General features: G+C 64.6%; 1 protein-coding gene across 9 annotated transcripts in view; it reads right to left on the reverse strand.

Annotated features, from left to right (window-relative positions):
• The window catches only part of TNNT3 (troponin T3, fast skeletal type), a 16,293-nt gene extending 4,809 nt beyond the window's left edge, over positions 1-11,484 (reverse strand). For 2 of the 9 annotated variants that reach the window (XM_040465748.1, XM_040465749.1), the window contains exons 1-10: positions 11,382-11,484; positions 8,431-8,463; positions 8,241-8,254; positions 7,705-7,722; positions 6,655-6,672; positions 6,487-6,501; positions 5,483-5,497; positions 5,253-5,267; positions 2,797-2,815; positions 369-414 (exon numbers count right to left, since the gene is read on the reverse strand). In XM_040465748.1, the coding sequence (XP_040321682.1) occupies positions 369-414; positions 2,797-2,815; positions 5,253-5,267; positions 5,483-5,497; positions 6,487-6,501; positions 6,655-6,672; positions 7,705-7,722; positions 8,241-8,254; positions 8,431-8,447 (177 nt within the window). In that variant the 5' untranslated portion in view covers positions 8,448-8,463; positions 11,382-11,484. The remainder of the gene's footprint in view (positions 1-368; positions 415-2,796; positions 2,816-5,252; positions 5,268-5,482; positions 5,498-6,486; positions 6,502-6,654; positions 6,673-7,704; positions 7,723-8,240; positions 8,255-8,430; positions 8,464-11,381) is intronic. The other 7 variants (XM_040465755.1, XM_040465756.1, XM_040465750.1 and 4 more) reach the window with 6 other exon arrangements.
• Positions 11,485-12,600: the final 1,116 nt, after the last annotated feature.

Below are 12,600 nucleotides of genomic sequence, written 5' to 3' on the forward strand. Positions count from 1 at the left end.
GGTTGGATGGGTGGATGGATGAGTGAATGGATGGTTGGATGGGTAGATGGATGGTGGACAGATGGGTGGTTGGATGGGTGGATGGATGAGTGAATGGATGGATGGATGGGTAGATGGATGGTGGACAGATTGATGGACAGATGGGTGGATGGATGGGTGGGTGGATGGGAGAGGAGGGAAGAGAGATGCTTGACACTGTGGGAGTTTCCTTTGGTCCAGAAATAAATTAAGGCAGAGTTTCCTGGAACCAGGAGGTTCTGGCTCTGGCTGCTTGAGAGCAGATGACCTTCCCAGGCCTTGTCTGTAGGCTGAAAGCTGGGGGGGGTCTGAGAATGGAGGCCATGTTGATCCGGGTCCCATAAACTTACATCGAAGTCTACTTTCTCCCCTTCCGGGATCTTAGGAGCAGTGAGTCTGAAGGAGAGAGAGGCTTGTGAGCAGGGGTAGGTAGAGACCTACCAGGGGTCTGGCCTTCCCACCCTTCCCCCTGGGTGACAGCTGAGGACAAGTGTGCGTGTCCTGGTCAGGCGTGTAACCCACTGTCCCCAGAGCAGCCTGACCCCTTTGAGAAGAGTTCAGCCTCTTTGCGTCCCTCTGTTTTGCCAACATCTGGACATCGAAAGGGCTGTTTCACCCCCGTCTGTCCAGGAAGGGCACTCTCTCCTTCTTTCTCAAACAAAGAAGTGCAGGCAGGCCAGACCAGACACAGGCTGGCCACTGCAGACCCCTGAGGGGCGTTGGCCTCTGTGGTCGGGAACGGCCATCCTGACCCTTTTTGTGTCTCCGGCCCCTCTTTAAACTGTCTTCCTGGGGACCCAAAGAAAGGGGGCTGGACAGAAAGCAGTTTGAGGAGGAAACGAGGCCCCCGGATCCCGGGCCCTGCCCCCCAGTGCTTTCCAGATGGAGCAAAGAGTTATGACAACAGCAACAGTTGTTTAAAACAAGCCACAGAAGAAAGTGGGTCTGAATATGGACCCAAATGCTGGAACAGGAGAGGGTTTTCTAAGCTCGGCAGCACCAGAAGGTCCCGCTAAGGGAAAGATGGCCAGACGACTCCATGCAAATGAAAAACTTATGTATGTGAAAAAAAAAAAAAGCAAAAATTGGAAGGGGGGTGGGGGGAGCCCAACCCAGACTAGAAAAATATTTTCAGCGAGTACAGAGAAGACTTATATCCTTGTGCAAACCGATGGCTGAGAAAACGTGCAGACGCCTTTGCCGTTAGATAAATGGGCAGAAGGTGCACGATGCCAGGTCTCGGTAAGAAAGACGGCCAGTGAGGCAGGGCGCGGGAGAGGCTCTCCCGGAGTAATCGGAGGCGTGGGAGCAGAAGCGGCCCCGAGAGGCCCTCCTCATCCATCAGTGTCCCCGGGCGCGGCAGCGTGGGGCACAGACCCGCTCACGTCCACGTCGGAGCCCGCGCTGGCACGGCCCCCGTGGAAAGCAATTTGGCAACGGACGTCAAAAGCCTGAAAGACGTTCATACTCTTTGACCCAGTAATTCTAGTTCTGGGAATGTGGCCTAGGGAAATAACCCGAAAGACAGAAAACGATTTCTACCCAGCGTTATTTATGGTAGTAAAATATTGGGGGAAGCCTTAATGTCCCGCAGAAGGCGAACGGTTCCAGAAATTACGGTTTGTCCAATTGATGGAATATTATGTGGCCATTCAAAATATTTAAGAAGGCTATGTAAAAACATGGAAAAATACTTATGAATAGTGCTAAAATTTAAAAAAGCAGAATTGAAGGTTGTATAGACAGTACGATGTTTGAAAAACGGCTCAGAGTTTCAATCTTTTTTTCCGAGCCCTATGCATGGAAAGAGCAGGAAGAAGTAAGGCTTTAATTCTTTTCTGCCTTTTCCCGCAATCTGGCTGGCGGGCGGGGAGAGTTATAGATGATTTTCTTTCTTCATTGGACTTTTACGTATTTTCCAAATTTTCTTTAATGAGGTGTTTTATTTTCATAATGAAAACACAAACATTTTTTTAAAGCTAGAAAATATCTCGTGACCCGGCAGCTTTATTTAAAATAGCAGAAAAATAAAGTGCAGCGGGTGGGAACATGCTGGCCGTACCCGGAGCGCGCCGCGGCCCCCCGGACCCCGGAGCGCTCCCCAGGTGGGCGCGAACCCCGGGCACGTGCTGGTGAGGACTTGGGTTAAAAAAACAAATCCCTGAAATGCTCACAAGCAGGTCAAAGCAGGGAAAGACCATCCAGACCAGGACGATGGCTCCCCAGAGGCCCCAGTGGGGGCGGTGGGTCCACTCGCGGTCTTCTTCTGAAGGGGCCACGGGGCAAGACCCTCCCTCCGGCCCCTCTCAAGGGTGCCTCACGTCTAGGGCCGGGAGAACCCCACCGCAGGCCGCGCGCAGTGGGGGCCGGGGAGCAAGAGGGGAGCTCCGCTGTGCCTCCCTCTCTCTGCCCTGTCTCCCCCGACCCCCTGCTCCCCGTCCTCCCTTGGCCCCCCAGCCTCCTCTTACAGCAAGCCTTCCTTGCCCACACAGGGCGAATGGGTGGGGACGCCCCACCGTACCCCCAGCGATCGTCTCTGCTCCCCGCCTGGGGGGGAAGGCACCAAATAACCCCATTTTCATCAAGGACCTTCACCAGATGCCTAGAGCTTTAAACACCCAACCAGGGAGCAAAGAAGCAGCCACCTTCTCGAAGGGGTTTGGGGTTTCGTCCCCTACAGAGCCCAAAGGCGTTGTCTTCCACGGGACCCCAGTTTCCCAGGTGCCCCCTGCCTCCGGCCCACCCTGGTGTCCAGCCCTGCCCGGGCCCCACACTCACCTGGGTCTCGGTTTCTCCTCTGGACACCGCAGCGCCGGCATGGGGAGAGGGGAGAGAGACCGGATGAGCCCGGTGGCCTGCTCCTGCCCACAGGCCCCTTGGGGCCACCCGGCTGGGGGCTGGGGGCTGGGGGCTCCTGCCTGGACGCCCGCCTGCCTCTCCCCCTCCAGCCGAGCCTACCACCCATAGGCCTGCCCGCCAGCAGCAAGAGAAAGTCCCTGTGGGGTCCCAGGAGGAGAGCTCGGGCGTGTGGACCAGGATGTGGCACGGGAGGGGGAACGAGGGAGGAAGGGGGGAACGGACTCCAGGGGCACGGCGTCCTCGGGGGATCGAGGAGGAAGAGAGGAGGCACCCCCTGTCCAGGCGCCTGGTCCCCTCTGACCACCCCACCTCTGTGCCGGGCAGAAATAGGAACTGGACATCGTGTGCGAGGCCCGGGCAGCCGTGCCCCACGGTGGACGCCATGCGAGCAGCCGGCCTGGCCGTCGGGAGGAAGACAGACAGGCGGGCGAGGGAGAGGGGTACAGGCCCAGTGTGTCCTCTCTAAGGGTCCGGCCAGGGGCCCTTGCCTCCCTCACCCTCCCTCTGCTCCTCTGGGGAGGCGGGGGCCGAGGGTACGGGGGCCGTGGGGGCCGACGCCAGCCAGGGACAGCACCCGGACCCCACCAGTGCCCTGGCTGTCTGGGGACCCGACGCAGGAGCTGAGGGCGGCCGTGATGGGGAGGCCTGGTGGAGAGCGGACGTCCCCGGCAGGCTGAGCCCCTGGCTTCTCTGAGTCCGTCCACCGGGGCCGGCAGAGCCCATCTGGGAAAGCTGAGACCCTCCCTAACTTGGGAGCCTTGCAGCTGAGGGTGGGTGCTTCGGGGGGGCCTGCCGTGGGGCCATCCACGCTGAGATCTCCAGTCCCCACGCTACCCCCCTCCCCGACCTGCCTGCCTGGGCCTGGCTGCCCTCCCGCGGGGGCTGCTTCCTTTGGCCACCCCGTCCCCCGCCTCCGGCCTTGGGGAGGTCCCGGCTGGCGGGGACACAGCCTGGGGTCTGCAGATGTCTGACAGTTGCCTGACCCTTGTGCCTCGCTGTCCGCTCTGGGCCCTTCAGAGAGATGAAGGGTCCACCGTATTGCCTTCAGCCTGCACGACCCAGAGAGGCCGGGCTGAGAACTCGGCTTTGACCACCTGCTCCCCTGCCTGTGCCCTTGGCCGACCACGGGTGGGGGTGGGGGGTCCGGCTGCACGTGCACTTGGCGTACCCCCAGGTGTCCCCCTCGGCTTGGGCTCACCCGGGGTACTTAGGAGCCTGCCACACACCCACAATCGGCACCCCGGTGGGGGGCCGAGAGCGTGGAGGAAACTGGGTAGGAGGAGGGGGTGCTTTGGGAGCAGGAAACTGACCAAGGGGCAGAAGGAAAGGGAAGGGGCGCCTCTGAGCTGTCTGCCTTCTCTGGGGGCCCAGCTGGAGAGGTCCCGGGGCTGCCCCCCAGAGCTAGGGGGGCTGTGCTGCAAAGCTCCCCCAGGTGGAGCCCCCCACCCCCCCACCCCGCTCCCACTTGCCTGTTTGACTCTCCGTCTCAAGGTAGGTCCCGGGGTGACCTGGTGACCTCTAGCCCCTGCAGGACTGCTCCCCAGACCCCTGTACCTGGGCAGCCCAGCATCTGCCCACCAAGCCCGGGGTCAGCACCCCTCACCGCCCCCCGCCCCGGGCAGCCTCTCTGAAGCCGGAGAAGAGAAGACGTGCTCAGGGTTGTGCTCAGGGTTCAGGCCCAGCCAGGAGGCCCCCGCAGCCCCGCCGAGGGGAGGGACTGCAGACAGCTCGGGCCCCTGACTCGAACCCGCGTCTCCCTGGCCTCCACCCCGACACGGCCCCCCCCCCCCGGGGGCCTCCTCCCGCCAAGGGTGTGTCTGGCCCCCACCCAGGTGCTGGGTGGGATGTGGGACCTGATTGCACGCGAGGCCCCCGGCTGCTCTAGGTCACCGCCATCCTGCCTGGGGCCCCAGCCTGACTTTCCGCTTCACCCCATGTGGCCGCCCACCCTCCCCTCGACCTCACCCCTCCTGACGCCCCCTCTCTGATGTGCTCTCTGGGGCAGGGCGAGGCGCTGTCCTGTCTCTCCCCCTCTGCTCTTCTCCACCAGAACCTGTCGGGTCCAGAGGGTCCTAGTGGACCTCGGCATCCTCTTCTGGGGGCCAGCGCCCTGCCGTGGGCTCTGCCCTCAGGCTCCGGCTGGCCACCCCCACCTGCCTGCCGGGGGGCCCGGGAAGGGCCTCATCCCCGCAACCCCGGAATGCTGTCTGCCAGGGGGCCAGGAGGAAGCCTGTAGGCCACCAGTCAGTCTTACCGGAGCCAGCACCCGGGACCTAACCTTTCCCACCTTGTCCTCAGCCCATGGGAAGGAGGCGGGAGACGGGCCGCAAGTGGGGGAGGGTGGGGATGGGGGGGGGGGCAGGGGCAGGGCATACCTTCTTGGACTTCCTCTGCGGGAGCAGCAGAACGGCACCGTGGGGGTGGGGGAGAGAGAAAATCAGCTGTGAGCCTCGGCAAAGGCTGAGGGGGACAGAGGTGAGGGGTGGCGGGGCCCAGCAGAACCACACTGTGAGTAGGTTACTCGGCCCCTGGGCGCCTGGCCACACCCGCACGTGGTCACGCGTGTGCACAGGCACCCACACGGGACTGAAGTCATGGCACATACCTGGTTCATGAACTTCTAGGTTAGGGAGGGCCACGGAACAAGAGGCAACACCACGCGTGGGTCAGAGGTCAAAGGAGGAAGGATCCCAGGTTAATGGAAACACCGGTTCGCCACTCGGGGGGCGGGGGGTCAGCGGCCGAGGCCAAGGGGCGGGGAGCATGCGGGAAGCCAGCGAGGCACCGTCAGCGTTCATGGGCACTGCCGCCCCCCACCTCCCCGATCCTGTCCCTGCCTCGCTGATCTGCCGGGAGCAGGGCTCAGGGTGGAGTGGCAGACCCCTGGTTGTGGGGGACACTGGGGTCCCCGCCTGTCCTCTGCCCCCCGGGAGGGGCTGACGGGGGCTGGCAGCCTCTGGCTGCGGCCTGGTAAGGTAGCAGCGTGAGTCCTGAGGGCAGGGCCTATAGCCCAGGGGTCACCCCTCCCGCCGGCCCCAGAGCAGGGCACCCACCACCCTGTTGTCTAGCCTCCGAGGGACACGCTCGGCTGCTCAGCCCGCCCATCCGGGCACAGGGTCCCCTACCCTGCCGCTGTGCACCTGGATCCTGAAGAGGGGCCCATGGGGCATGGCGGAGGGGTGGCCAGGGAGTGACAGTGTCCCTGCTGGGGGATGATGGGCTGTTCCTCCATCATCCTGCACTCACCCGCCCTCTGGCTTGGGCCCCGACCCGGTCAAGGGGTCACATTCGGCCGTGGGCTCTCGGTTACCCACCCTCAGGGGAGGGATATTTCCAGGGACGGTGAGGCCAGGCCTCCACTGACCCGGTCTCCCTGTGCCGGGGGGCCTGAGGCCCATCGGCAGCCCTGCCTCTCACAGGGTGCGTGGCCCCGGGGACCCCCCCTCTCTGGTTAAGCGTTGGCCAAGGTTAGTGGGTGATGTTAGGGCCACATGTGGGAGTCCTTTGCTGGCTGGCACCTCGCTGCCTCCCCGCCCTCTCCCCCGCCCTGCGTGGGCTCCAGCCAGACCCGGGCCCCACATGGGGACCAGAAGTCCTGTGTCTTCGTACCTTCTTTATGGACTTCTGCGGGTGGAGGGGCGCCTGGCGTGCGGGCGGCGGGAGGAGAGAGGAGAGGTTAGGCCAAGAGCACACGGCACGTCCTTAGGGGGTGGGGACACGCGGGGTGGCAGGAGGGCTGAGGGTGTCGCGGGGGCCGGGCTCCTGGACCCCACTTACCTTCCTCCTGGGCCTCTTCTGAGGTGGGAGCCGCGGGACAGGAGGGAGAGAGGAAGCAAGGACAGTCGTTAGGGGGGAGCATGAGCAGTGGTGGGAGGGGCCCTCGGGGAGAAGGGGCAGTGGGTGCTCCAGGCTGGAGGTGGTGAGCCCGGGAGACCTGGGCCTGGACTCTGCCTCTGTCCCGTGAGCACCCTCGGGCCCTTTGCTGCCTCCTTGGGGTCGTGGGACCGCGGCCGCCCGCCTGCCCCAACACGGGGGTGTCTGTGTGGGAGGGTTTTGGCGGAAATGGGGGGCAGGGGAGCCTTCGCTGGGGAAGGGGCAGTTCCCCAGGACCATGCGTCCCACTCAGAGAGGAGTCTTTCCACCTTTTTTGGCACAAAAAGAAACGTTTTGCTTACGTTGTTAGGCTAGCGAAGTGTTTTCAAAACATGTTCAAAACATAGAACATAGCACCCAGAGCGCCTCACGGCCCAGCCTGGTGAGGGTGTGGGGACGCCTCCCACACGGTTCCCGGGTGCCGTGGCACCCCTTTGTTCCGCACCCACCCAGGCACGACCGCGGGCCTCCCCCCCAGATGCCAGCCCAAGCGAGGGAGGGGGCTCCAGATCGGGCCGAAGCTTATGCCCCAAGACGGGGATGCTGAGAGAGACAGGGACACAGAGATAGGGAGAGAGACAGAGGCAGAGAGAAAGAGTCAGACGGAGAGAGCGAGAGACAGAGACGGAGACAGAGAGAGGGACAAGCAGGGTCCGCACCACCCGGCCCTTGATGTAGGTGAGGGTGAGTCTTAACCGGCACGTGTCAGCTCAGTCCCTGCAGCACCACGGGGATGTGCAGGAACGAAGGATTTTCTATTAGTGGATTAAGAGATGGGAGGTCAGCAGGGACATCGGAGAGTAGTTAATGATGAGACACACAGTTAACCGACGGACAGGCTCCGGGAGCCGAAGTCCAGTGCGGGTGAGGCCGAGCCGCAAGCAGAGGTTCTGAGCTAAGGGGCGGCGGGGCCGCTGGGTCGGGGTGGGGGGCATGCGGGGCTCCCAGAGTTACCTTCTTCCTCGTAATGCTCTGCAATGGGGTAGAACACAGGGGCCGTGTCAGCAGGGGGCGGGGGGCCCGGAGCCAGCTGCCCCAGCCCCGGAACCCTGAGGATGGGGACCGGGGGTCCCTGGGCCCCGAGGAGACTGCCAGCTCCAGGGGAGAAAAGCCCGCAGGGCTGGGGGATCTGGTGCTGGGGCACCCAGGTCCTGCTGGGTGAGCTTGAAGGGGCGGCCAGGGCCCGGGACCCCCTCCCGGATGCCGCGCCGGAGAGCCAGCGGGACAGGCTGGGCATACGGGGCAGGGTTTTCATGTGACCACATCTCGGGGACATGATCTTGGAGAAAGAGGGGGGTCCCAGCCGCAGGGGCGGGAGTGGGGAGCCCATGTTCAGAGGGGGTCCCACCCGCCGCGGACCGTGACGCTTCTTGGGGTTCCCCGCCAGGGGTCCCCAAGGACAGCCACGTTGTCAACAGTTGGACGGGCCTGCCTCAAGCGTGAGCTTTCCGTCTGGGGTGGACGCAGAGAGGAGACCGTTTGACACTTACCGTCCACCTGCTCACTGTTGGGGGTAGAGGGTAAGAAAGAGAGAAGGGGGGGGGGAGAGAGAGAGAGAACGGGTGAGGTGGGCTTTCACTCAGCGGCTCGTAACAAACACCAGCAGGTCCTCTGGCCTCTGAACACAGCTCAGGTCCAGGGGCCCACACGGGGCGGGCAGCTACTCAGACTGGTACTCACACTTCCTCGTCCGACATGGTGGGAGGGTTGTTTCTGTGGGGGCGGGAGGGGACCAAGACGAGAGTCAGGAAGGCCTTGGTCTAGGAGTGCTGGCGTGGGCGAGCGCTGGGCTCTTAGGGCTGGGGGTGTGAGGGGACGTCCAAGGACAGGGTGGAGGCCAAGTGTCCGGCCTTGGGCGGGCCTCCTCACCAGGCCCCCACAGCCCTCCTCGCCGGCCTCTGCTCCCACCCTGCCCCCCTTCCTGCCCCGGCTCCAGCCTGGAGCTTGGAATCGCAGAGTTGGACGGGATGCTGGAAGGTCGTGGCGTCCACCCCCCACCCAGGGCCGACATCCTCTGTATAGCACTCCCCGAGGAGGGGCGTCTAGGCTGCTTTGGACAGCAGGGAAACCCTGCTGACGCGGACTCAAAACCCGCTTCGTGATGGGCTGTGCCTTTGGGCCGAGGTCGGGGGGCTCCCCAGGAGCCCCTAGATTACAGAGCCCAGCTCCCCCAGTGTGTGCGCCTGGCCCCCGCCATCCCTGTGACACCTCTCCTGGTGTGAGCTCCAAGCTCCCTTCCCCCATTGATGCTTTCCTGCAGGGACCCCACGTCTTCCTTCTGGGGTGCCCTGGGCACCCCCAGGGCCCTGTGCAGCCCCCTCTCTCCAAATCACAAGAACGTACGAGCCGTTCCATCTTCTCGTCTCCCCACCTCCCCCCCGAGCTCACGGGGACGGGATCTGGCCGCGGCCGCGTGCCCCCAGCCCGGGGCCCGAGCGCGAACGGAGTGGAGGCCCCATCTGGCTGGCCCTCCCCGGCCTGCTTTCCCAGGCCCCTCGGACGCTCTTGAATTTGTCAATGTCTGCAGGGAAGCTCACGTGTGCAGGTGCGGCCCGCGCCAGGCCAGTGCGCTCAGGGACCCTCTTTCCGTGAGCTGGCCGCCGCACACGCCTGAGGCGGCCCGGGGCCTGGGAACGCTCTGAGCAGCTGTATCACACTGTTGGCCCGGGGTTTTAAAACACAAAGTTCATGACAACATATCACAGCTTAGTGGAAGACAATAACCGTGCCCCCCCCAGGGAGCTGCGTATAAGAAAACACAAGCTCATCATCCGAGGAGGCCTGAGCATCACGGCGCTAAGGTGGGAACAGTTTTCCGAAGCCTCTGTCAAGAATGTTAATTTTCCCAGAGCAATTTAAGCTCCGTGCAGAATTAACCCACAGATCCCTGCTCCCCCCACCCCAGCCCGGGGAAGCGCGTGGCTCTTCCCTGGAAGAGGGCTCGGCCGCCCCCTCCGGTTACAGCCTCCCGCCTCGTGTACGGCTGGGGTCTCTCCCTGTTCCCGGGCCCCGTCTCTCCCCGTGGGCCCTGTCCCCAGCACCCCAGCCCACCGGGGGCCACTCTCTAGGATGGGAGGCTCCATGAGAGCCCGGGGCCTCGCCCTGCTGGCCCCCCCTCGACCCGGCCAGGGCCCTACACCTGTTGGCAGCCTCAAGTGGGGGCTGGTGTGGCCTGAGCCCAGGGGCCGGTTATTTTTAAGGAGCCAGTGGCAGCTGAGGTGTCCAGAAATAGGCACCCAAATCAGCCAAGACACCTCTGCCCAGAAACCCAAGACGCTGGGAGGGGGGCTGAGAGGGCAGCCGCGGAGCTCAGGTCTCCTCCTGGCCAGCTCCCCGCCAGCCCCCGCAGGTGTCCCAGGCCCGCCTGACCTCCCGCATCTTGCCTTCCTGCCTTCTGGGCCGGTGTCCGAGGGGGTGCCCAGGAGGACCCCCGTATCCCCAGGCAGGGTGCCTGCAAGCCCCTGGCAAAGTCTCACTCTCCCGGGCGAAGCTGCTGCTTCTCCTGCCCCTCTGGCCAGGGGAGCCCTGAAGGACACATCGCAGGGCTGCTCTGTCCCCTCACCTCACTGTCTGTCGGGGAGGGGCCAAGGTGGGGGGTGCCAGAGGGCAGGGACAGCATTTCGACAGCGGGGAAGGAAGCCCATCCCTCAGCGGGCTGACAGTGAAAATAGCCCCTGAGGTCAGACCTCCTTGGGGACACATACCCCCTTCTCTCCTTCCCAGGTGACGAGATAGGGTGGGAAAGGCGGCAGGCCCTGTCCTCACTGGCTGTGGGCCCCCGGCCGCGTCACCACTCCCCGGCTGGGCCCCCACCGTATCCTGAAGTGGCTCCTGGCCCGGCCTCCCCCGGTGGCTGAGGACACCAGCAGGTGCGAGCGCCCGGTCTGGGTGAAGTCAGGAGGGCAGCTGAGCCCACGGCATGGGGCAGGGGGAGGCGGGAGGGCAAGGAGCAGGGTGGGGCCCTGAGGAGCATGCCCTCCACCCTGCGAGGACAGAGGCCCAGGTCCCCACTGCGCCCCCTGCCTGGGCCCGTCTGCCCCTGTCCTTGACCTCTGGGAGGTGCCCCTGGGGCTGCGAGGGTCCCGGCCTCCCCTCCTCACGGAGCTGCCCCTGGGGATGAATTACACAAGCCCCCCGACGTGTTCGTCTCTATAAATGCCAGGATTGGAGGCAATGACTGATTGAGGCCAAGAACCCCCGGCTTGTGCGAGGGGCTGGCCTTGGTGCCCTCAGCTTATTGGAGTCCCCGGGGAAAGGCCCAGATGGGCCGGGGCTGGGGGGGGGGGGGGCAGGAAACGGCGCCCGGGGGCCCTCGGGGCTGTGGGCAGCGCCCTTCCTGGGCACCTCTGTCCAGCCCTCTGCCCCGTTCCTTCCAGGGAGCCCCCACCTTCCTCCTCGGAACACCCCGGCTGTCGCGTTCCCATTCAGAGTGGCTTCCCCCACGTCCAGAGAGCATCGCCCTCTGCGCCAGCACCCTTGGGACCCTGGGCTGTCTTCGTGGGCTCTCCAGGCCGCCACGCTCGGAGCTGAGACATGTGCGAACACGACGGCCTGGCCCCTCTCAGCACCCCGGGACCCAAGACGTGCCTCAAATGCCGGGCCGGCCCCGCCCAGCCCTGGGCCATACCGACCTGTGGCTGAGTCTGGAGAGAAGGGTTAGAGCTCCCTGTGGACAGGACCGGCTCAGGCACTGCCCGCTCAGCTCACGCCCTCATGTTATAGTGACATTTGATCTTTCCCAGCAGCCCATTGGCCAGGGGCTGGGTGGCCGGGCATGTGGGGCAGGCGGGAAGGGGCCGTGCCCACGCAGGCCCCTTACCAAGTATAGGAACAGCAGAGGAGGAGGCCTGAGGAGGCGCGGATGTGGGGGACGTGTCTGGAGACGGAGGCAAGGTCCACCCTCCTCCCCGGGAAGTGTCAGCTTCTATTTTTACTCCCCCGACAGCGGGCACATTCTTGATGGGCTGAGGAGGGGTGACGGGAGGGACGGGGTGGCCCCAGGGATGCAGCCAAGGCCCTCTCTGGGCCAGGCTGCTGTGGGGTCCCAGACGGGGGCCCCGACTCCCCCCCAGTCCAGCTGCCCCCCGCCCCCCACGGTGTCTGGGGCGTGGGCACTTTGCCCCAGGCCCACCCGCGTCCTCCATCAGAGCACGCGGCCCGGCGTCCCAGAGACCGCCGTGGAGAGCAGGGCTCTGGGCGTCCTCAGCCAGGCCTCTGTCCTGTCTGCGCCCCGCTTAGCGACCAGGCCTGGCTCTCGCGTGGGTGCTGTTGGGGCACAGGACAGACGGGTGAGAGAAGAAACAGCCCAAACAGGATCTCGACTGCTGACGGTCCTGCTGGGTCTCCCCCAGCGACCGGGGCCGTACCCCTTCCTTCAGCCTGGGAGCCGCCGTCTGGGGGTCCAGACCCTGAGGTCCTCTCTCCCCGAGGCCAGACTCAGCGTGCTGCTCAGGGCGGGCCCCGCCACGTGCCCGTGGAGCCTGGCTGTTCTGTCCACAGAACTCCAGATGGCACCATCCGCCCGGCAGACACCTTTCCCGGGCCTCTGATGGTCCCCTCACTAGCTGGCAAGGCCACGAGCTCCGACGGGCCCGACCCTCGGATTAGGGAAACCGAGACACGAAGAGGGGTCAGAGCAGGCCGGCACCTCCTTCCAGACCCGAGGGCTCCAGGCAAGGGAGGAGCACCGGCGGTGGGGTCTGCTCGGTGCGCAGGACCAGGGTGAGCCCTGGGGAGACCCAGAGGAGGCTTCAGGTCAAGGACGTCGGGGGGCTCGCACGCCCCAGCCCCCAGCTCCACCCAGCTCTCTGCCTGCTCTGGGGCCTCAGAAGCTTCCCGAAGGCTTCCGCT

This window comes from Herpailurus yagouaroundi, unplaced genomic scaffold (assembly GCF_014898765.1).
Source record: "Herpailurus yagouaroundi ecotype Mexico unplaced genomic scaffold, PumYag 569, whole genome shotgun sequence".
Classification (NCBI taxonomy): domain Eukaryota; kingdom Metazoa; phylum Chordata; class Mammalia; order Carnivora; family Felidae; genus Herpailurus; species Herpailurus yagouaroundi.